Source organism: Diabrotica undecimpunctata, chromosome 4 (genome assembly GCF_040954645.1).
Source record: "Diabrotica undecimpunctata isolate CICGRU chromosome 4, icDiaUnde3, whole genome shotgun sequence".
Taxonomy (NCBI): Eukaryota; Metazoa; Arthropoda; class Insecta; order Coleoptera; family Chrysomelidae; genus Diabrotica; species Diabrotica undecimpunctata.
Window position 1 is genome coordinate 63,072,264 of NC_092806.1, and position 24,612 is coordinate 63,096,875.

General features: G+C 32.5%; 1 protein-coding gene across 5 annotated transcripts in view; it reads right to left on the minus strand.

Annotated features, from left to right (window-relative positions):
* The window catches only part of LOC140439589 (uncharacterized), a 124,464-nt gene that overhangs the window by 24,118 nt on the left and 75,734 nt on the right, over positions 1-24,612 (minus strand). For 3 of the 5 annotated variants that reach the window (XM_072529603.1, XM_072529602.1, XM_072529600.1), the window contains exons 6-9: positions 20,731-20,936; positions 11,826-12,011; positions 9,029-9,139; positions 2,540-2,701 (exon numbers count right to left, since the gene is read on the minus strand). In XM_072529603.1, the coding sequence (XP_072385704.1) occupies positions 2,540-2,701; positions 9,029-9,139; positions 11,826-12,011; positions 20,731-20,936 (665 nt within the window). The remainder of the gene's footprint in view (positions 1-2,539; positions 2,702-9,028; positions 9,140-11,825; positions 12,012-20,730; positions 20,937-24,612) is intronic. The other 2 variants (XM_072529601.1, XM_072529604.1) reach the window with 2 other exon arrangements.

A 24,612-nucleotide genomic window follows, 5' to 3' on the forward strand; every position in this document is an offset into this window, starting at 1 on the left:
TTACTAATTTAATATTACAAATAATTAACATTCCTAGTTGATTTTGAAATTTATTGTGTACTATTGTTATAAAATTTTAATAAATGCCAATATTTTTTTAGGAAGTTTTCGCGTAAGTACTTATAAAATGTATAAGTACTATCCGTTGCAAGATAATTCGGATGGAATTCCACAGATTAAGAGACTGGGCTCTATCCAAAGTTTAAAGGTACTTTACTAAATGATACAAAGTAGGTGTAGCCAGGTACGTATTTAATTTTTGAGTTGTTAACGATTGGTAAATAAAAATTTAAGCATAATTTTGTGTACCTATTTAAATTTATTCAATTAATTGAATTTGTACTTGGAATTCAGAATTACAAATTTATACGTACGTAAAGCCAGTGTTTATAAGATATTAGAAAATTTCTTGGAATTTTATTCAGGTAAAAGGATAATGTTTTCTTAATATCAAATTATCACTAAATGGGCTTCTATCAGAAGAAAGTTTATAAAAGTTTGAGTTTGAAAAGAACTTTATTTTTCTTTTATCGTTTATTTAGAACAGAAGTCAGTATAATAACTATAAATATGAGTGATATAGAAACGATTAATGATGATGTCCTGTACATTCCTGCCACTATTTCAGGAAGTAAAGACGAGTCTGAACCTGAGAAACGTTCTGGTTATATTCGCCTCACACACGATGCAAAGCTAATCTTGCTTAACGTTTACAACGGTAAGTACTCGTTAAAAATACTCTTTAGTTAATCTTCCTAATACCAGGTAAATTTTAAAACGACCAGTACCAGGTGGGGCGACTTCTCGCTCCAGTAGTTTGGTTTACTTTTAAGTGCAAGAATTCTATGTATCTCATTAATTCTACCATTTTTTAACTCTTTATTATCTGTATAGTTTGTTTAGTACCAATTCAACAAATTTAAAATCAAAGAGAGAAGACAGTCATATTCAAATAAACTTTTGAGTGAATTACGAAACAAAGAAATAATCCCCGAGTGACATAAAACTACTTTTTGGAGGTTTTTAAAATCTAAAGGTTTTATGTTTAAAACAGTGAATAAACAGCAGGCAATTATGGAATTCAGCCGCTTATTAAAGTAGAGGTTCGATTATTTGGAGAGTCTAAGGTCTTTTAGGAGTGAAGGGAAGAACTTGTATTATTTGGATGAAACTTGGTTCGACACCCACGATATAGTTAAAAATGTTATACCAATGGTAGTAAAAATTGCGTCACCAATGTTCCTTCCTCTAGAGGGAAGAGAATTTGTATTTTACAATGTGGGAGAGAATTAGGATGGGTAGAAGATGCTTTATTACTCTCCGCTAAGAGTGTAAGTGATTGTCGCTTAGATTATCATCAAGATATGGACAGTACTTTGTTTGAAAAGTGGTTTGAGCAGCAATTACTACCTAAATTAAAAAGAAATAGCCTAATTATTTTTAATAATGCTCCGTATCATTGTAGACTAAAGAGTAAAATTCCAAACAATAATTCAAACAAAGCTGAAATTGAAGAATTTTTATCAAAATATGAAATATATTTTATGGATTCTTACACAACAAAACAATTTATAGAACTATTAAAATTAGTGAAAAAATTATGTTATCAACAGGCTAGCTGGGAATTATGGCCATAAAGTATTAAGATTACCTCCTTATTATTGTGTACTGAATCCAAGAGATGTTGTGGTCTCAATTAAAAAGTAATGTGAGAAAAAATAATAATTCTCCTAAATCATTTTCGACTGTTGTAGATTTAATTAAGACCGAATGTAATAATATTACAGCAGATAATTGAAAAAAATGTATCGAGCATATCAAAAAACTAGAAGAAAAATACTTACAGTTCCAAAACATTATAAAATAGAGTAGTTATAGATTTAAACGATAGCGATAATAGTGATTTAAATGTAGACGATAGTTAAGTTTAAAATTATTTTTTCACTATGTTAAATATATATTTTAATATAGAAGTATTACTTATATGTATTTTTCTTTTACTTTGTGGGATTGTCGTAATTTTGATAAAATGTATCAGTGTTTATGTCCGACCCTGTATACAACTATACCTAGAAGATTAAATCCGAAATATCTTGCAACGAACAGTACGACAGAGACGCACCAAAGATAGCGGCGCGGCGGTTTAAACATAGAGTCCACGTGCATAATTAACAATTAAAAACAAGCCTCTCAACTTTAGAAAAAAATGACAAGAGACCTTTTTTTATTTAAAATGATGAATGAAAAACTTTGTTTCTGGAGCAAAAAAAGATGTTTTTTTGAATATGTTTAAAAAAATGTTAAAAACAATTTCTGCCCAAAAATTTCGCCCGGCACCCTTTAGGCTTGTTTAAAGGGAAAATTTTTAAACAAGAATCCGCAAAGAAACCGAATCAGAAACATTTTTCCTACGAGAGCGGTCTCACAACATGGAATAAAGTAATATTGGTAAATCCTAGATATAACAAATACCTATTGTAGTTATTTAATACACTTGTCAAATATCTGTACATGTAATTATTCAAAATGTTTCACTCACCTGGGAAGCCGACAAGGAATGATCCATGCTTCCACCTGATGTCTGTCTCAAATAATCTTTATCGTCAAAGATCTTCTTGTCTCCTCCTCCTGGTTTGTATTTGACGTTGTCGAGAGATCCAATTTTACTCTGAACTTTAAGTTCAATCTTTTTATTTTCAATCTAAAAATAAAACAAAAGATTTGCTATGTTTGAAAATATTATTGTGATGATGGACTCTTTTAAATGACATTGAAACAGCTATATATATATTTATGAAAGTAGATGAGTTATTTCCTTTTAATTCACAAACACTTGTGCTAGTTCAATCTGAAATGAAATGCAATCTGTTTTGGCCGTTATAGTAACAATTAATAACACGCCTGAGTACGCTAGCGGCGACCGCCATACGAAGCAACAAGAAGTCAGGAGATCTCTCTACGATAGCGAATTAGGTGAACCGCAAAATCCAAAGCTTACTGGAAGCTATTTGACGATGCTAGGAATAACCTTTTATTCTGACAATACATCTACAGTTCACCCTCGAAAACCCCATATTTTTGACTCTTTACGTAGAGAAAAGACGTTAAAATTAAAATAGACGATTGTTTTTTCTTTCAATTCGAACTCCATCATTGTTCTACACGTTTTTCGAGTTATTCATTCTCATCAGAAACTTTTGTAGTAGTTCAAACTGAAATGAAATGTAATCTATTGTGGCCGTTATAGATTGGATTTTATTTCAGTTTAAACTACAAGTGTTTCTGATGTTGGGCTAGCCCTCCAGAGCACAAAGTCCCATTGTCCGATTTTGTGAGACGGATGCGATCAACTCGAGTACTTTCAACTTGCTGGCAAATCTGCCATTCCGCCCCCTTGCCGTTTATACCAGAGTCCAACTCACCTAAACGGGATAGCTGGATGGCGGGCATTGGAAGACAGTATTACCACTTTTTTTTTTAGATAGTTTTCATTTGGTCTGCCCATCGTGTTGGAGATCTTCCTCTTGGTCTTCGGCCTTCTACCTTTCCTTCTACTACCAATAGTTCCATGGTCCCCGTTCTTCTAGCTATGTGGCCGAAGTAAATTAGGTATGCTCGTTTTAAACGTAAGTACATAATTTAAAATACAATCATAAGTTTATATAACAACGAACATATAAGATAAAATACAAAATAATGTAAACAATTGAAATGTTATATCTTCAGATCAAGTCGAGCTATCCATTCAAGGCTTGAAGGTGTAGTTGTGAATAAGTCGTTCGGGTCCCCTCGGTATGCTTCAATTCACATGTCTCCACCATGTGTTAGATGGTTTGATCTGGAGCACCACAGTCGCAGCTGGAGGCACATCGTTTTCCTCATTTATGTAGGTTGTGTGTGCATAGTGCATGTCCTGTTCTAATTCGTTTAAGACTCTTCCATATGTTTCGTCGCTGATTGAAGCCATTAGGCTTTTGGACTGGGTCAATACGATTGGGTACTTCAAGTGGAGATTCTTGAGTCCACAGACTGCGTCATCTGGAGGTAACATTGAAATAATAGCTGTTGCTATTGGTGGTTTTCTAAATATAAGTCGGTTGGTTGCTAAACTCGGGATGTCTTCATGGATTGGGAGTCATAAATTACTATCTATTTTCGAATACTCTTTTATCAAGGCCTTTTATCTTCGTAGTACAGGCGGAAGTATATGGCTGAGAATGAAAAGCCAATATAGTGGAGTAGTCTTGAATGCATAATTATTCTTATTGCTATATTAAGCTGCGTATCCACTGTCTTTACATCGTGACTATTTAGCTAGACACGTGCACAGTACTAGCCACAAAGTAGACCAAACTTGGCACACATGTTCGTAGTGTGTCCGCAGATGCACCCCAGGTAGTACCACAGAGATTCTGAATAAGTTTATTTCTATACAGAGTCCTGTATAAGTACCAGCTATTTTGGGTAGGGTTGATAGGATAGTGCTACGTTCCTCATTTTGACCTCTAATTTTTGATTTGACTTTTGGTTATCATTACCGTTGTGCCAGGAATCATCGATAAGGATCATGCACTGATATTATAATGCCATTATATTATGTGACCGATGCTTGATTGGAATAGTGGTTCTATAGCATTTCGTGACATTTGAAGAAGAAAGTGATCCGTTCAGAAAAAATGTGTTGACACGTATGTGAGTCAAAACATTTGTTTTGGTCGCATACTAGGAATTAAAAGTGAATAATAGAAACCTTTGTAGAAATTATTTTGAAAGTATTTTTTAAAATTTAAGTAATAAATTAGAATACTCCACTTATATTTACAATAAAAAATTTGGCCATTTTACACATACAATAAATAGAAACATTTATAATAAAAATATGTAATTAAAATATTATTAAAATGGGTTAAATTTATCATGTACTATATGATAAATTTACTGTATTTTTCTATAACATTTTTATTTTCTAATATAATAACGGAATTTTAAAATAAGTTTATAATAAAATTGTTTATGATTTACATAAAGTAAAGATAGTATACAGCCAATTGGTACGTTTTATGTGTATCTAGTGCTGTGCTTAATACAGTGAAATAAATCTTAAACTGTCAATTGTTTTTTTAAACGTATTTAAAATAACTTTGCTAAACTTATCAACGCTATATCTATCTTATCTGGTTACAGGTAAACTTTAACGAAGAATTAGTATTATAACAAAATAACTTAACATTGTCACATGATTTTAAACTATTTTTAAGAAGAAAATAGTGTTACCCATCATACATGAACTTACTCGTAAGTGTTGCATAAGAGATATTCAAAACGGAAGAGTGTCAATTGACATAACCGATGTAATACAACACGGATGTATAAGGTATTGGCAAAATATTTACAAATTATTTCTAATAAATTCAATCTTAATGAATAGTAGTAAGATAGATAGGATCATAGTGAATAAAGAAATTATTTAGACTATAAAAGTAAAAACCTACTCTAAAGTAGTTCTCTAAAATATCTCTAAAATATTTTTGAAACAGATATAGAGCTAGATCTTAAAAACATATTAACGCTAGAATTAAAATAAATAGAAATGCATCTTCCAGAGCTAGTTGATGTTCTATCTATAGATAGGGATTAAAGTTATGGGCATTTACGTCTAATTGAAAAATTAGGCTCTTTATAAAGTTGCCAAACTCTTGTCGCAAACCTTTTAAATGAGCGATCGAGTTTAAACCTAGTCGTTAAAGAGTCCAAGATGATTCACGGGAAGACAAAAAAGTCATCATACCCGAAATGGGGGCCAGATAAAGTTTATTATATGGTTTTTGAAGATCTGTGTATTAAATTGCGTGATATTAATAATGTACACATGTACCTAAATGTAAACATTTTAAAAGACGATATAGGACAGCGAACTTCTCTCTCCGAAAATACTTCGCAAAAGACGATGCTGTCTGCGGGAAAGGTTATTGTGTCGGTTTTTAGTGATTTGAAAGTAATTTACGCAAGTATTTATAAAAACAAAGCGTGCTTAAGAAAAAAATATTTTCTATGGCGACAACGCATCTGCTCACAAAACTGTCTCGGCAGTCATGAAATTGAACTATTTTATGTTCTGGAACATCCACTTTATTCCCCAGAATTGGCTCTCTTGGGTTTTAATTTCAATATGTTCTGAATATTTAATAGCTTCCTCTCAGGTCAGTACATCAGATCAAATCAAAAAGCTATTTCCGCTCTTTTACAGCAGTTTTAGAGGGATAAAATAATTTTTAAAGATTATTTTGTAAAATATAATAGGGTACCAGAATATACCATTTTTGTGCCTAATCCGTAGAGGATACCGAGAAAATAATATTAGTATTTTATATTAGCATATTTATTGCAAAATCAGACGTAAATTTGATGAGACAAATATAGTCCATTGAGAAAGAATCCAGAAATTTATATTTTTGCTATTTTTAATATAATTATTTTTTGTAACATTTTAACATAAAAGGAATGCATGAAATAGGTTTCGTCGATAATAGGTTATAGACCAAATTGTATGACATAATTTACCAGATATTGTTGATCGCAAAGAGGGTTAAGATTTGTAAAAATTATATACACAAATTCAGAAATGTAGAAAAAAATAAAAGAGATGGAATATTTTTTGGACAAATACCTGTTGGACAACTCTGTATACATGGTCGAGGATTAAAGGTAAAACTATAGGGCTGAATATCTTATAATAAAGTTTGGCCTCTTTGTATACGAAGAAATAAAGTTAGAGCCATTTTTAGAGAATCTAAATAATGTTCAGTTCCACAGAGCATGAAAATATAGGAGAAAGTTGCATCGACGTAATATAGAGATAATAAAAGAGCTTACAGAACAAACGAGTACAGAAAAGAAAACTAAAGCAGTAAAACAAAATGTTTAGAAAACAAAATGGAACAAAAAACAGTGATATAGAAAACAGTGATAGTTGTGATTTTACAACGAAAGTAAATATTTATCAAAATACTAAGTATAAAATTTTTTATATATAACATTGAAGATAAATACGGAAGCAGGTAGTATAGTAAGGTATGTCTAATCGAAGTAAAAAACGCGCAGAAAAGGAATATTATGAAAAATAATAGTATGTAAAAAGAAGCTGAAGGCAGCAGGTATCTTAGAAGAAAAGCTATAAGTCCACTTTACGGAAAGAGATCAGCAATATATTTTTAGATATTTTAAGATCAATACAATCCATTTTCTTCACCGAATTTTAGAATGGTTAAAACGGAGATAGAAAATAACACTCAACGAATAAAAGCTAGTAGCTAAGCACCGACACGGTGATCCTTGCCAATACCATAGACGAATTACAGCAGGTAATGGAAAGAGTTTATTCAATTAGTGAGGAATACGGCCTGAGCCTCAACTTCAAGAAGACAAAGTGGATGCTGATAAGCAGGAAGCAACAGCCTGCTCGACAGTTGCGGATAAGTAACATACTAATTGACCATGTAGAATCTTATGTGTACCTTGGCACCAACGTAAATGCAAAATGGGAACAGGCCACAGAAATTAAGGCGAGAATAGAACAAGCTAGAGCAGCATTTAGCAATATGAAAAAGCTCCTCATAAGCAGGGATTTGTCTCTTCCCCTAAAACTACGTCAAGTTAAATGCTACATTTTTCCGATCTTACTGTATGGTGTGGAGACCTGGACGCTGACGGAGACGCTCACGAGAAAACTAGAAGCATTCGAAATGTGGGTTTACCGACGCATTCTTCGTATATCCTGGACCGAACATGTCACCAACATAGAGGTAATCCAAAGAATCGGAAAGGAGAAAGAAATCGTGAATCCAATTAAACAAAGAAAGCTTGAATATCTAGGCCACATATTGAGACACGATAAGTACCGTCTACTGCAATTGATTGTCCAGGGAAAAATAGACAGTAAGCGACGGCCAGGCAGCAGAAGACACTCGTGGCTCCAAAATCTGAGGAAGTGGTTCGGGCTCACATCGGTCGAACTATTCAGAAGCGCCGCAAACAAGATCAGAATTGCCATGTTAATAGCCAACGTTCGCAACGGACAGGGCACTTGAAGAAGAAGAAGAAGCTAAGCACCGATTAAAACACAGTGAAACCTGCTGTAAAGTTATTGCGACTTATTGCTAGACGTAACAAAACGTCAAACAAATAATGGAAAATCTTGGTTGTTGCAAGTGAATAGAATTCAGTTGTTGCAAGAATTAAATGAAGATGACTACGACAGTAGCTTACAGTTTAGATAGATAATGATCAATAAACTTTTAACTGACGAGAACTTCGTTAACAAGATATGTTTTTCCGACGAAATAATATTTACATTGTGTGGGAATGTAAATCGCAAAAACTTAAGGTGTTGTAATGAAGTAAATCCTCACTGGATACGTGAAAACTATTCTCACATACCACAAAAACTAAATGTAAGGTCAGGTATAGTCAGTACACAGTTAATTGGACCGTTCTCTATAAATGGAAGCTTAGCAAGCAATAATTATGAAATGCTACTTAGAAATGAAATTGTACCTGCCCCGAAAATCAAGTTTGGAATCAATTTTAATGAGATATGGTTTCAGGAAGACGGAGCTTCAGCTCATTTTAGTGTAAATGTTTGGCATTATTTAGATGAGACATTTCTCGGACGATTGATTGGTAAATTGGTAGTATTAAATGGCCTACACGTTCAGCTGATTTGAATCCTAAAGATTATTTTATTAGGGATACTTGAAAAGTACAATTTATAAATCTAAACCAACAAGTTTTGCAAATCTAAGGCAAAGAATTATCGATGAATCCATATTAATTTCTACAGAAACACGGAGAAACCTTTGATACCCGTATCCATAATTATCTAGAGTAAAATTTCCTGAATGTTAGACATTAATTCAATTTAGCAAGTTATTTGAAATAAATCTTAACAACTGACAGATATTTAATACAAGTGAAGAGTGACTTGTGATCTAAAATACAATTACAATAAAATAAATACTCGTGTATTTACATTTTTCTTTTCCGCCATCTTACTCACTTTACCGACGTTATCACTATTACCAGACTTTGGTTGTTTTGTTTTCTCATTACCAATATCTTTATCCTCCAATATTTCATCAGGCTGGTTATATTCAGGGAGGAATAAAATTAGAACACGAGATACAAAAAAGATATATATGTTTATTATTGTAATATGTTTGTGTTTATCGAATATGGCCCAAAAGTTGATCTTTATTATTAATATTAAGAAAATCCCGAAAAACTCTCAAATTCACAATGACTGTAAAATTTATTTTATATTATTACAGTTGGTTAATTTGAACAATTTAAAACAAAAGCTAATCTATCTGGAGGAATTATTAATAACATAAACAAAGTATCTGGAGATGATAAATACTTTAAAATTTTTATTTATTAGAGCCCAAAGATAAAAGTTTCAGAAACATAAATACATTCAAATGTCTGGGATATCCTAATCTATAACTACCAAATTAAACGCACTATAGCCTATATTAATAAAATTGGTTGAATCCAGACAGAAAATTCTGGTCTTCCAGTTTAAATGAAATCATCAAAAATCTGACAAGCGTAAAGATTTAATGTCAAAACCCACCCTCAATGAACATATCGAATAATAAAACGGATTAAATGGATTATTTTCCCAGGTGAGTAGAGATAATCACTCTATATTACAATATCACAGATCAGCGTGCCAATCTGCCCAAATTCCGAAACATCTAAATATCTAATTTACAGTAAGATATCATGGATCTGACAAAAAAAAAAGAGAATATGGAAAAACGATATTTATTATTATTTTTTAAAGACAACCGCTAAAAGCAGCAAGATTTATTATAAATAAAATAGTTTTCAAATATGTATAGATTACGAATTGTAACTTCAATAAGTAAGTCTAATTATCTACTCTACTTAGTCCTGCCATAAATATTGATACAATGTATTTAACTAAAAATTTTAACGACTGAATTGAAAGATTTTTACACACTTTATTACTAATATAATGAACTACAGGTAGCATGTAGCACTTGTGTACGATTCCGGTAGAGGATGCTACAGGGCTTGGTGATCCTGCCTTATGCTAGCCGCTATCCCCCCGTTTCTCCTTCCTATTATGAGGAAGTCAGGTCTTTATACCCTTTCCTGTCCTTTTCCAAACTAACTATCTCCACCTACATCCTTGACCTGAACCGGCAAACATGTCTTGGCAAGCGCATAAGGTTTTAAAATCACGCCAAACACTCCCTAAGAACAATAGAGACGGAAGCAGAAATATTGAAAATTTAATGGGATGCGATTGGCATTAGCCAGGTAAAACAACGAGTGGAAAGCACGAAAAAAATTAAATCGGGTCGGTAGTGAAACTGAAATAACGGAAGACGTTAGCTTTTTCGTACACAAACAATATGAAAATAGCATTATATCAGTAAAAAGTCTCTACCAGAGTAGCTTCTTAACCTTAAAATTAGGTGAAAGATATAGTTTAAAAATTGTAAAGTGTACGCCTCAAAAAGTAGCCATGCAGACTATGAAATAGAAGAATTCTACGATGATTTTTTTAGCCCTAAACGATACAAAATCACATTTACCATGATATGTGGTGACTTCAACTCTAAAACGGGGAGAAAGGCAGATGAGACAGAAACATCACTGGGAAAATTCAATACGGCCACCGTTTGCCTGAATACAGTACCGAAGTCTGTTAGGCCATTCATCGATCGCTATACGGATGACATCGTGAGGAAAATTGTCCACAGATTCTACCAGCGTCTGCTTCAATGATACCACATTATGGTGACATCTTGTACAGACTAAACTGACTACAATTTGGTGTCAAGTGAATTAAGGTATGGGCTGGCTGGCGGCCAATGATCACTACTAATAAATTCGGGAACATAATTTTCAAGCCATTATTGAGTAGTTTTGGGCTTATCTGCAGTTGCATTGTCCTGTTGAAATATCCATGATATATTTTGAAACATGGTTTAATTGTAGTAGTTTGTAGTACACACTTAGTAGTGTAGTTTATGGGCTCCACTAAATTTGTTAAAATGTCCTGTTGATAATTTCTGGCCGCCGTTTTAAGGTCCTTTTCACAAAAATGTAAAGAAGTGACGCCGTCATAAGACACTCACCACCAAATCATCACTTAGGCAAAATAATGACCTCGTTCGATCCTTGGTATTAGTTCGCGGGATTCCCTGGATAACCGTGTATAAACTCTATCGTTTTGCTTATTGATAGTTTCCACCGCAGTAAAAAATTTTTGATCTGTCAAACAGCAACTAGTAAATGATTTATAGTTTTTGTTAGAACAAAGTCCTATGGACTATGGTCTGACAATGGGGCATATATTTCAAGCCTCGAGACCGGTAGGATAAAAATTCAACAACAATAAAAAACTACTTAAGATTGTGATTTTTTCTAAAGTTTTAAGTTTAGAAAATAAACTTGTACTAATCTCAAAAAGTACACCAAATTTACCCATACACCTAAATAGTTGGAATACATTACTTGAATGTATTACATGATTAACCTTTAAACATGCCTTTATATGGTGTTAACAGTTTCATTAGTATAGTAGGTACTTAATAATATATGGTTTTTATTTTAAATGGAATAACTTCTATTTCATTAATTCATAATGTTAAAAAATGTTAGTTTATCAGTCTTTTTGTTTGTTTTAGATTTTCTTAATATTAAATAATACACTGTACCCATAGATATATTTCAAAACAAATTTAGCAATATAAACAACAAGTATTAAGTACCATCAAATTAATATTTACCTTAATATCCCCACCTCCGGGTTGGTGCTTAATGTTATCCTTGGATCCCACTTTGGATTTAGCTTTTTCTTTGAAATCCAATTTCATCGATTCAATCTTCTTATCCCCACCCTTAGGTTTATGGGTGGTATTTTCTAAGGATCCTATTTTGGATTTCGCATTCCACTGTAACTTTTGGGAAACTATCTAGGTGATAAAAAAGCCCAAAGTCAATTTACTGTGCAGAACTAAACTACATAAGAATTACAGAATTAACAAAATACTAATTGTCGGTTTTTGAGCTTTAAAGATACTTTATATACTTAATGTTTTAAAGTGGGTTTCATTGGACTGTAACTTTTATTTATTTGTCAAAATAGTTATACAGGGTGAGTCATGATGAACTGTACATACTCCTACCTCGTATGGAAGCCCCATAAAACAAATGACCATTAGTGAATTTTGACTGAAATTTCTATTCGTCATAACTTTTAAACGTAGGTTCGATGTGTCACATATTTTGGTCAAACGGTACACTACTACAACGTTATTAAATAATTTATTCAAACTAGAAATTTAGAAATCAAAATCAGGTCCAGTTTTAAAAAAATAGTTAGTTTTGTTCATAGAAACAAAAAGTTTATATACCTACGGTTTTTGATAAGTCTACTAAGAATTATACAAATTACATAAACAAGTAATTAAAATGGCATATTTATTTTTTTCTTACATAATTACTTAATTTTTCATTAAAAAAATTTTGACTATGAATTAAATGTTTGGCAATGGAATGTTGATTTAAAAAAAATTAACTCTTGTTTCAAAAATTAAATTTTCTTGAACAAATATTTAATTATTTAAATTAATACTACCACAGCTCGTAGTATACACTTTACATAATACAACTCTTTTAGCAAATTTGAAGAATTTTAAAAGGTACAAGTGGTTTTGAATAATACTAAAACACCGTGCTGTATAATATTTATTTAGTGACTAATCGGTAAGACAAGGAGACACAATATCTCCAAAATTATTTACAGCTGCCCTAGAAGATATCTTTAAGTCAATAAACTGGGAAAATAAGGGAATCCCTATTAACGGACGATACTTGAACCATCTTAGATACGCAGATAATGTAGTACTAATTGCCGACACGTGGAATGCACTGAATACGATGATTGAGGAGCTACACATAGAATCCCTAAAAAAAGGACTGAAAATGGAGTACTTACATATGGAGCTCAAACTTGGACATTCACTAAAATAAATATGGAGAAGATCAAAACAACTCAGAGAGCTATGGAACAACAGATGCTGGGTATCTCACTCAAAGACCATAAAACCAATGAAAACATTCGTAATAGAACAAAAGTAAAAGATGCTGTCGAACTAGCAGCTAAACTAAAATGGAAATGGGCTGGATATAACGAACGTCTTATGAAGCTAAAAGACCACGAGGAAGACCGCAAATGCGATGGAGCGACGATATTAAAAGAACTGCAGGGCCAATGTGGAAACGTCTTAGAAACAATAGAGATGAATGGCGAGAATTAGGAGAGGCCTATATTCGGCAATCCGAATAGAGAAAAGGGCTTAAAAAAATCGGTAGGAACCATCCACATATGGAAAGAAGAGCTAGAGAAAGAAATGCAAACTACGAAGATGCAAGATGGAGGGCCGATAAAATATGCCAAACAGAGAAAGAAAATACAAAAACGGTAATATATAGAAAATGAAAGGAAATCTCTAAAGCAACGATATAAGGAAAGCGTATAGATATCTACGAAATTTAAAAGGACACAAATACCAAACAAATCTATGCAGAAATCGAGAAGGGCAAATAACCAGTGATCCAAAAGAAATAAAATCAGTCTGGAAAAAATATTTCCAAACTCTCCTAGGGACCCAGGAAAATGAAGAGCATATTGACATGCATCACATTGAGAGAGACACAGAAAATATAGAACCCCCGATGGGGGAAGAGGTAAAACAAGCAATACGAGCACAGAAGGATAACAAGGCTCAAGGTATTGACAACGATCCCTCTGAGGTATATAAATTAGGTAGCGAACACCTAGTAAGACAAATGCATATGCTTATAAACAAGATTTGGAATAAGGAAAATATCCCTAGCGACTGGAAAACCGGGATTATATGCCCAATCTATAAAAAGGGGATTAACTGAAATGCGAAAAGTATCGCGGCATAACCCTCTTGTGCACAGCGCACAAAGTTTTTACTTATATACTAAATAAACGAATTGAGAGATAAAAGATATCAAATATAACATAGCTTTAAAATCCCCCAAAAATACATCCGACTAGTAAAAGCAACAATGGTCAAAAGCAACTGTCAGAGTACAAAATGAAGTCACTTTTCAATAGTTAAAGGATTAAAACAAGGAGACGGGCTGGCACGGACACGATTCAACCTGACTCTTAAATATGTGATAAGACAGCTGAATATAGGAAGAGGTAATGTCCTAACAAATTAATCAATACACATTGCCGACTATGCCGATGACATTAGCATCATGTCTCGCAGAACAGAAGAGACAGAAAAGACAAAAAACTAACATAGGCAAGAGCTACGGGAAATAGACGCACAGTTGAATTAGAGGACAATATTGAAACTGTAGAAAGGAACAGAAGAACCAGAAATTTAAAGAGGAATAGGAAAGGAAAATAAAGCCTACTTTTCACTCGCCCATGCGTTCCGTTCCTAAAACACACACTGGAGATCAAAAATCAGGGTCTACAAAACTATTATCCTACCATTAGTATGTTATGGATGCGAGACATGGGTAATGACAGAAGACACAAAACGAAAGCTGGAACGAAAAAAGTTCTAAAGAAGATATTTGGACCTATTAGCGAAAACGAAGTATGCAGATCCAGGTACAATCATGAACTCTACCAACTGTTCAAAGAGGCAACGACCTCAGAATTCGTTAAACTTTAGAGACTTCGATGGGCTGGTCATGTAGTGAGAATATAGACCGGAAGATTGCCAAAAAGGGACCTAGATAGTAAAATGCAGGGCGCAAGACCAAAAGGAAAGCTACGGAAAAGGTGGGAGAGTGAAGTGGCATGGACGCTCAAAATTTGCTAGACGTGAGAACCTGGAGAAAATCGGCGTGCGACCGACAAGGTTGGAGGCATAGTTTGGAGGAGGCCAAAACTCGATTTGGGCTGTAGCGCTATTGGAGAAAGAGAGAGAGAGAGAGATTAATTGGTATTGTCATTTTATTACATCCTTAGAATTTTAACTCAAAAGAAAAATAAAACAGAATTCGTTTACATTTTTAAGAAAATTTAAGAATAGACAAGAATTGTATAGCATTGTATAATAGAACTTAAGACAAATAAAACGAACAGGACATAAGAAAAACCAAAGGTAAAATTGTTGAGTATTATAGCAAATTTTTAAAATGAAATCCACTTGTTTCTATACAACGTCATTGCCGGATCATAAAATGTCTAATTGATCTACTGACAGTTACATGATCATTTCTAATAAAATGTTACAATAATAAATAATTTTATCAATTAGTTTTTGTCGTGTATTTATATTTTCTCGATAAACCATTTTTTGTAATCGATCACTTACGGAACAGTCGACAGGGATTAAATCAGGTGTTCTAGGTGGCCATGCATAGACTGTGTCAGCTGCCGCTCTGTGGGTGGTCACCGCTGAGTTCCTTACATGTGTTGGCAGGTGAGAGGGTCAGAGTTCATAGTCGTAGGGGGTGGAACATTGGAGAGGGAGAGATGAGTGAGATAAGGTTGACCGAGAGATTAGTTTCAATCGACCAGTGACTGGAAGAGTGCAAGGTAACGAAGCCATAAATCACGAACCTGCGAATCTGCGTGAACTGTGGGCATAGGCAGCTAGATCATTACCTGACGCAAATGCTTACAAAAGCTTCCGTAGCTACGTAGCGTTTCACGTTTAGCAGGGCACAGTCCGACCAGTGCCTTTAGTGAGAGAAATGGTTGAAAAATTATGAGAGATGAGTGGTGGTGGATATGGATCCACAAATTTATCAGAGAGCTGCTCTTTCCAAAAGAACGAGAGGAGAGAGAACTCGCAACTGAGTTCTAAAACTGAAAGAGAGAAAGAGAGATAGAGAGAGACAACGTGAGAAAGATGGCAGCCTCGTTAAGGTAGGGGTTGAAAGTCTTTTGCAATTCATGTGGGTGTGGTTTTCCCGATGAATGTGTGGGGGAGAACAATGGGAATCGGGTGATAGCAGGGCAAAATACTTACCTAATGCAAGTTAGTTTAAAGGTTAATTTTATTTTGGATTACCTAAAATAAAACTGATTATTGTTGTAGCCTATTTTGAGCAAAAGTAAAATAAAATTTTGATAATCCAATAAAACCATACTAATGAATCACTAAACAAATATTATACAGGACGGATTTTTTGAAATTATGGAAACTGGCTAAAAATTGTATTATCCAAAATGCATAGCATGAGCTGTGGAGTATTAAGACTTATAAATTAAATATTTGCTCAAAAAAGTTACATTTTGTTAAATCTAAGGTTTATTTTGCCAAACTTTTAATTTATATTCTTTTTAATATGGCATTTTAATTGCTTATTTGTCTAATTTGTACAATTCTTATTAGAAACTATACAAGTGGAATTTTCTCTATGAACCAAACGAACTAATTTTTTTAAAACCGGAGCTAATTCTTTTCTAGTTTGAATAAATTAGTTGAACCTTAGCGGTTTGCAACCATTTATCTGGAACGGGGTGCAAGTAGACTAGTGAGCAGTTTCCAAATCTATCTGGGTCTATTTTAAAATCCCTACTTTTATTGCAGTCATGAGTTTGTACGAGGGCATTTATGCTAATTGGTGAAGAGTTTTCGTGTACCAGAATTTTCAAACGCAATATAAAATATATGAAATTATTTTATATTATTAGTATATTTCTCGCTGTCATCAGAAGCGTACAGTAAGTGCACAGGAAGGACTATTATTTCTATATTTTACACCACCGGCAAAATTGTTGTTTTAGTACACTTTTTAAAATTTTAATACTTTTTTGTAAAAAATATAATGTGTTTTTATAATGATAAAGACCTGATAAATTTAAGCGTAATTTGAAGGAGTTTCTACATCACTTCGTAACCATCGACGAAACATGGATCCTCTGGTTCACACCAGAGATCAAGGAACAGTCGAAACAGTGGACGGCACCCGACGAACGTGCTCCTAAGAATGTGAAGAGTGTCTTATCGACAGAAAAGGTGATGGCCACCATATCCTGGTATTCACAAGGGGTGATCTACATCTACTACCTTGAAGAAGAGCAAAACGGTCACAGGGCTCTACTACGCCAACTTATTGGGCCGATTCGACACCGAATTGCAGAAAAAACGTCCCTATTTGGCGAAGAAAAAGGTTCTCTTCCACTATGACTACGCTCCGGCTCATACCTCCGCCGTCGTCATGGCTAACTTGGTCGAATTGCGCTATCTGTGAGCTACCCTTGGGACTGTTAAATTATCCACCTTATTCTCCAGATTTGGTCCCGTGCGACTTTTTGTTTCGTTACTTGAAAAAGGCACTCACCGGCAGAAATTTAAGTCGAATGTGGTCATCGCCGCCACAGAAGCCTACTTTGCAGACCTCGAGAAAACGTATTTTTCAGATGGGTTAAAGAAGTTGGAGCTCGCTAGGTCAAGTATATCGAGTTGACTATGTTAAGAAATAAATCGCCACTTTTCAAAATTTTGTTTTTTTCTTTTCTAGGCTAAGTACTTATAGGACTGCCCTATTATATGGAGTGTCTAAGAGAGTCATTCTCCTGTGAGCTGGCATAAACTCTTATTGCTCTTTTTGTGGAAAGGGATATAAATGCGTTTTTTCACTTATTCAGCAGCTTTTCCTGGTTCCATATTTTCATTATGAGTTAGTGATGTGGTCATGGCATTTTATCTAAGATTTATTATTATTTTTTTTAATAATTTTAATATAGTTTTAGGTCTAACTTTAAATATCTCAAAAAATCATGATTTTTATTATTATGAAAGAACAGTATATTCGTGACGTGGAAAGTTTTGCTACATTAGAAAAGTAAACTGGCAATTTCACAAGTGGCGTATTATATGAAAATAGATAATACTTTCCGTATTCCCAAACTACGACTCTGATGATAGTGTAAAGTAAGGGAAACAAAACTTTAAGTTCCTTTAATAATTTTTAATAAACTTTTTAGATTCAATTATTTTCATTGTGTTTCGAATTAAAACTAGGTTAATGCCGAAATGTGATATTGGTAAAAAAATGGTTAAGTATATTAGCGAGAAATGTTATTGTTATTGTTATGTTATTATTGTAACCAGGCCTTGGGAACCGCATATTTAAAGGTTTTCTATTTTCAATCTACAGAGTACATTCTGCTGACTGTCGTTATGTCAGTCGCAACCGCGACCTATCCAATGGACTATCTAAGCTCTGACGTCACAATGAGCGGGGATTTGAAAAACCTTTCAAAACGTTTCTAAGTTGTGTGTATTTGTCCCATAAGAAGTTGGAAATATTGGCTTTTTTAATTGTTTGAAGAATAAATAAGGACTTTTGGTTATGGACATTCATTATGTGCGATTGATATTATTTGTTGTTTGGAATTTATGAGGTAAGAATATCAAAGTATTAGGATATTTGCTACAAATTTTCATATTTTAAGGTTATGTTATTGTTTGATTAAAACTTGTATATTATAAAAATTATTTTTTACTGTATTTCAAGGTATTTTGTTGTTAATTTTATCGCGGTTATTTCAAAATTAATCAATAAATCACTGAATTTATTTACAAAGTTAAAAATATTTAAATTAATGTTTTATTATTTTTTAATTGCTATTGATTTTATCCCCTAAAAGACTAAATAATAATACATATATTCTTTTTCTCGTAGTTGTAATATTTAATAGTAGTTTTGTTGTCAAAACTAAAATGTCCAAATCTAAAAAATAAACTCAAAAACTATTACAACATTCAAAAAACAGTTGTTTAAACACACATTATGGCAATTTGATAGAAAGGTTTCCACAAAATGTTATATTACAACTTAAACTACGAGAAAACCAACATTTTTAGTCTTTTACAGCATAAAATCACAACGAAAAAAAAAAAAAAATAAAACATTCATTTAAATATGTTTCAACTTCGTACATAAATTCAATGATTTATTGATTTATTTTGAAATAGCCCTGATAAAAACAACAACGAAATACCTTGAAATACATTTAAAAAAATTAAAGTTTTAATCAACCAATAACGTAACCTTAAAATATAAACATTCATAGTAAATATCTTAATAGTTTGATATTCTTACCTCACAAGTTCACAAACAACAAATAATATCTATAAATGACACAATGAATGTTCATAACTAAAAGTCCTTGACGTCAGACTTAGGTAGTCCGTTGTAAGCACGTTAAAGTTTACAACTAAGTAAAAAAGTACCATAAGTCTTTTTTTTTGGGAGAAAATGTCAAGCTCAACCCTAGTTGGGCTAGAGCGGTGGAAGCCTAATGCCACAATAACAAGACAGTATATTTTGCTATAATTTCGTAATTTACTACAACTCATTTTTAAATAACTAATTAAAACTCATAAGGAAACCATAAATTGTCTGAATGATTTTGATTGTATACTCAAATTTTGACATAAAGATTGTGCAACTCAACATATTATGAAAACTTTATATATGCAAAATACAAAAAAATCACAAAATCAGAAATCAACTTATTGCTGCTAGTATCCTGTAATATACATTTATTTTCGTGCTTCTAGGTCATATTTTAGAATTATTTCCTCCTAACATTTTTCTGCGACTACAGTAGACACCAAAGGCAGTGCTGCAACGGCCCGAGCTCCCTTCCAGGCTGCATATAACAAATACTTGACTTAAGCAGAAATAATTCTAGACCACCGCCTATAAGCCGGTTAACCAAATCTGTAATTAGGGAAACCCACTGTTACAGTTTGTGTTTATGTAGAATATAAATATCTTATATTGTTATTATGAGTTTACTTCTACTTATACTTTTATTCTTTTTTTAGGTGTAATCAAATGTTCTAAGACCAAACATACTGCAAAATAATTATTTTAAAATATAACTATACAAAATAAAAATAATAACCATGATTTTGTTAAAATCGATAGACAATCGCATACAAATATTTCAATACATAACACATCTTTTGATCTACTTACGTCAAAAATGACCTACAAATACAGGATATACCTATGGATATATATTTCCATGGCAAGTAGAACATTACACTAAACTAAGCCGTATTAAACAAAAGTTAATTCATAATCCACCCAATAAAAAAATTACAAACAAGCGATTAGTTCCATAACAAGCGATTAGTTCCATTTACTTAAATTAAAAGTTAGTTAAACAATATAATCTGTAGAAATGCTGATCAGAGAGGTAGAACTATCAAAAAAGTATAACTGAATACAGTAAATCTACAACCAATTATACAAATGTAAACATTTAATAAATTATACAAATATAAACATTTAATCATCAAAACAGAAAACTATGAACTTAATCATAGATTTAAATAATCATTTACAACTAATCATAAAAATTGAAATAATTTTTCATAGAGAACGAAATAGAAAAAACAAAATTTCTATGGAATTTGAGTATTCCAAAAAACCTAAAAATATGGAATTGCTTTTGAATCCCCAAGTGGTTTCAAAAATTTTTTTGTTATAAATATTTAATATAGGTACCCAAACAGAAAAACCCTCTATAGTTAACAGCATTACGATTATATACTGCAATTCATTCATAACAAATCAAATTCAGCAAATATTATGATGTGTTGACCATAATCATATATCTAAATCACATGTGTAACCTTGTATCAAAAATGTATTACTTACTTTCTTTTCGCCTCCCTTCGGCGTGTATCTGTCGTTTTTGGCTTCTATCCTAGGTGCGACTTTGAATTCCAATTTTTTGTTTTCTATTTTCACGTTGCCGCCACCTGGTTTGTAGTTGGTATTTTCAAAAGAACCGATTTTAGATTTTATTACTTTTAAATTTGGCGATGGAGCATGGCCTACTTGGACTTTGTTCATTGGCAATTCTGAAAAAAGCAAATGATATTTTGTTTTGTTTGGAAATATAAAAATGGAATAAATATACCGATGGCCAAAAAAATGCACACACCTATAGGGACAAATATTTTTTTAAATATTTATTTATGTAAGTATACATTATAATATTCTTATTATTTGATAACATTATAAACAAATTTGCAACATTTTTTTCAAAAAATTAATAACCCATCATATTCCACACATGATCGATGGGTGACAAATCAGATTCATCACCGAGGCAGGCAAAATTCCATTGGCCATTCCAGTTTTGGCGAGCGCTGCATCATTCTAAGCCTCGAACCTTATGCTTTGGTTTCAAAGGTAACACCAAAAGCGGATGGTAAGCCCTCAGTCCCATTCCAAGTAATCTTTGAGTAACTGTTCTTCCTAAGACTACCCTTCCTGTAGCTGCAACTAAATCATCTCTTAATTGATATACGCTTCACGACGCGGATAAGTCTAATAATTGAACCACCTTCTCCAAACTCTTAACACCGCTGATGGATTAGCTTCAACATATGGGTCCTTTTTCTAAGTCGTTTAAATGACGAAATTGTCGACGACTGAACTCTTGGCATTTTAATTTTGAGTAAATCAAAAACAATCCAAAATGAATAAACATTACAAATAAACTAAAATTAAACACACAGAAATAAACTTTCTTATCCTTTTTGTTTTTGCGAAAAAAAAAAGAAAAAAACTGCAGTGAAAAAAAAAAGACAGCGAGGTAAAAACTTTATCACATATATATTTTTAGATAAGACTTACAAAGAAATACTTTTGATCCAAATAAATAACCGTATACAAATTTTTTTTTACAATGTACTTTTTTTTGGCCATCAGTATACTTAGTAGAAGAATAATATTAGTGAAGAATTTAAATGCTTGAAGTTATATTTATCAAAAGAAATAAACCACATAAATTGCACGTTTTGTGGCAATATTTAAAACAGTTAATGCCTTCAGATTTGTTCAGTCCAGTGGCGGATACACGGGGGGAATCCCCCCCAAATATGGTCCAAAAACATAAAAATATATTAGATGACATGAAACTTAAAGCACATACAGACAAATTCAACTCAATAAATCCGCCAATTAGGAAAATGAAGGGAACTTAATGCATATAAGTTATTATTTATGTCTTTTATGTAGTTTGGGGTTATCTTTTTTATGTCTTTTGGTTGGTGTTTCATTGGAAGTTCCCCCCAAGGCAAATTCTAGATCCACCACTGGTTCAGGCTAAGATTACAACTAACAATAAACAACAAAGAACAGAAAATTGTATTTATAAAATACCGTGCAATGATCTTTTAGCTTCTCCTTATGTCCTATAAAAAGTGACTGAACTACTTCTAGCTAATTACTTATCCATTCCTTTCATTTTTCTCTCCCTTAATAAATGTTTTATTTCATTTTCATTTAATTGATTTCTTTCAATATCTATTAATATAGATTACTGGTATAAGTTCTGTCTAATTATTTCATTCCTTTATTTGTTGCGTTTTGCCTTCTTTTTAAATTAATCTTTTTTAAGAACGATTTCCGCAGTGGAAATTGAAACGTGAAACTTTAGTTAGTTAAAAATGTAATTTTAATTAAAATAAATTGTGCTTAATCCTATATAAACATAATATTTAAATTAGACATGTCACAAGAAAGCAGTTTTAAAGTACTTTATATATTTAACCATGAATTTCAATTATAAGAACTTTGCCGAATATAGGAGTATGTATTGCAGATCTTTTAGAAAAGTTCATTGCTTCAGTAGGCTTCCTCACAACACTTTGTAAAATACACATAATACCTGCTGTGATAAAAATGCATTTCAGGAAGATGTATTCTGTTCAAAACCAAACCAAACAACATACAAGAGAGGCTAAAGAACTATATCTATAAAATACCCTGTGAATGCAATACTTTTTATGTGGAAGAAACCGCCAGATTACTTAATGTAATAACAGAAACAGTCATGAAAATGAGAAAATCAAAGAAATAGTTCTTATCTTGAATCGATTCCAAAAAACTTATTTAGTTTTAATTCAAGTATTTTAAATTCCATTTTATTCAGAAAGCAGTAACTTTATTTTATTATGAATACTTGAACTTTGAACGGAGAGGGATATTATAAGTGTTTATTCGTACAAGTTAATTGCTCTAAATCCGCGTCTTATTTAAATCGTTTTCTCTGTACAAATTGTGTTTAACGTTTAATAAGTGTTTACAAATTGCCAAATACTCCATATTCCTCTGAGGTCAACAAATCGCTTGCTAGATCAAATTTGTTATGAGGGCGTGGAGTTTTGTTTGACTGGCAAACATCATACATGTGAGAGTTGAAATTATTACCGGTTCAGCTTCTGAACAAGCCAGTAATCTAGCTTCTTTCGCCAGTACTTTGTCCTCTAGTATTAATAATTTTCACTTCAGTCCATTAAAAGTTAAGTAAAAATTTCTGTCTTCGTTCACTCGACAAAGATGGGATTGGAAACATAAGTATTTTTGGTTTTTTTATTGCCGAGAAACCTACCATGGTTTAGTTAATATTACGAAACAGTTTTTATTTTATTAAAAGGACCCACAAGTGTACAGTGAAAGCAAGTTAGTAAACAAATAAACTCACAGAAAGTTTTTACCTTTTTTTATACTGCTTCAGCAGATAATTCCACTAATAAAACTAATCCAACAAATAATAGATCAAAACAGAATTCCTAAAGAATTGAGATCAAGCATCCCAATACCTCTTTTCAAAAAGGGAGACAAATTACAATTACAAAGAAAAATTACAGAGGTATTAATTTATTAAACACAACACTAAAAGTAACAACCAAAGTGATAACAATTAAACAGAATGAAGTTAAAACACTAGCAGAAGAACAAAAAGGTTTTAGATCGGAAAGATGCTATGCACTGACGCTATATTTATAATGAGACAAGTGCAAGAGAAATCATTAGAGTATTTCAAACTGGCATATCTATGTTTTGTGGACCTTAAGAAGGCATTTGACCGACACAAATTAAAGGAAGTTATTTACTTATTGTACGAAAGACAGATAACTCTAGGAATAATGAAAACGATCGAAAATATCTATCCAAAACAACACAACAAAATTAAAAGTAGAAGAAGAACTAACTGACCCTATTGAAGCTGGTAATGAGATAAGACAGAGATATTCCCTGAGTCCTCTAATATTTAACCTGATTATGGATGAAATAATAAAAAAAGTAAGAACTAAAAAAGGATACCGAATGGGAGAAAAACAACTTAAAATATTCTACTATACAGATGACGCAATACTATTCTCTCAATTTATAACCGACATATTTAATTTTGAATTTAATATAACCGACAGAAAATTTAACATGTTAATTTCCCGAAAAAAGATAAAATGCATGGTTATAACAGCAAATTGACTAAGATGTAAATTGGAGCTGGAAGGTTAGATAATAGAACAAGTGATGGAGTTTAAAAATCTAGTCATCACATTATATAGTTACGGAAAGCTCGAAACAGAAGTGGAGAATCAAACTGATTTGAGCAAACAGTGCCGCAGGTTGCCCGAATGAAGCAATATTGAGAAATAAAAATATCGCGAAAGAAATGAAAGCTAAAATTTACAAAGTAGTCATCAGACCCATAATGACATACGTAGAAGAAACACAACC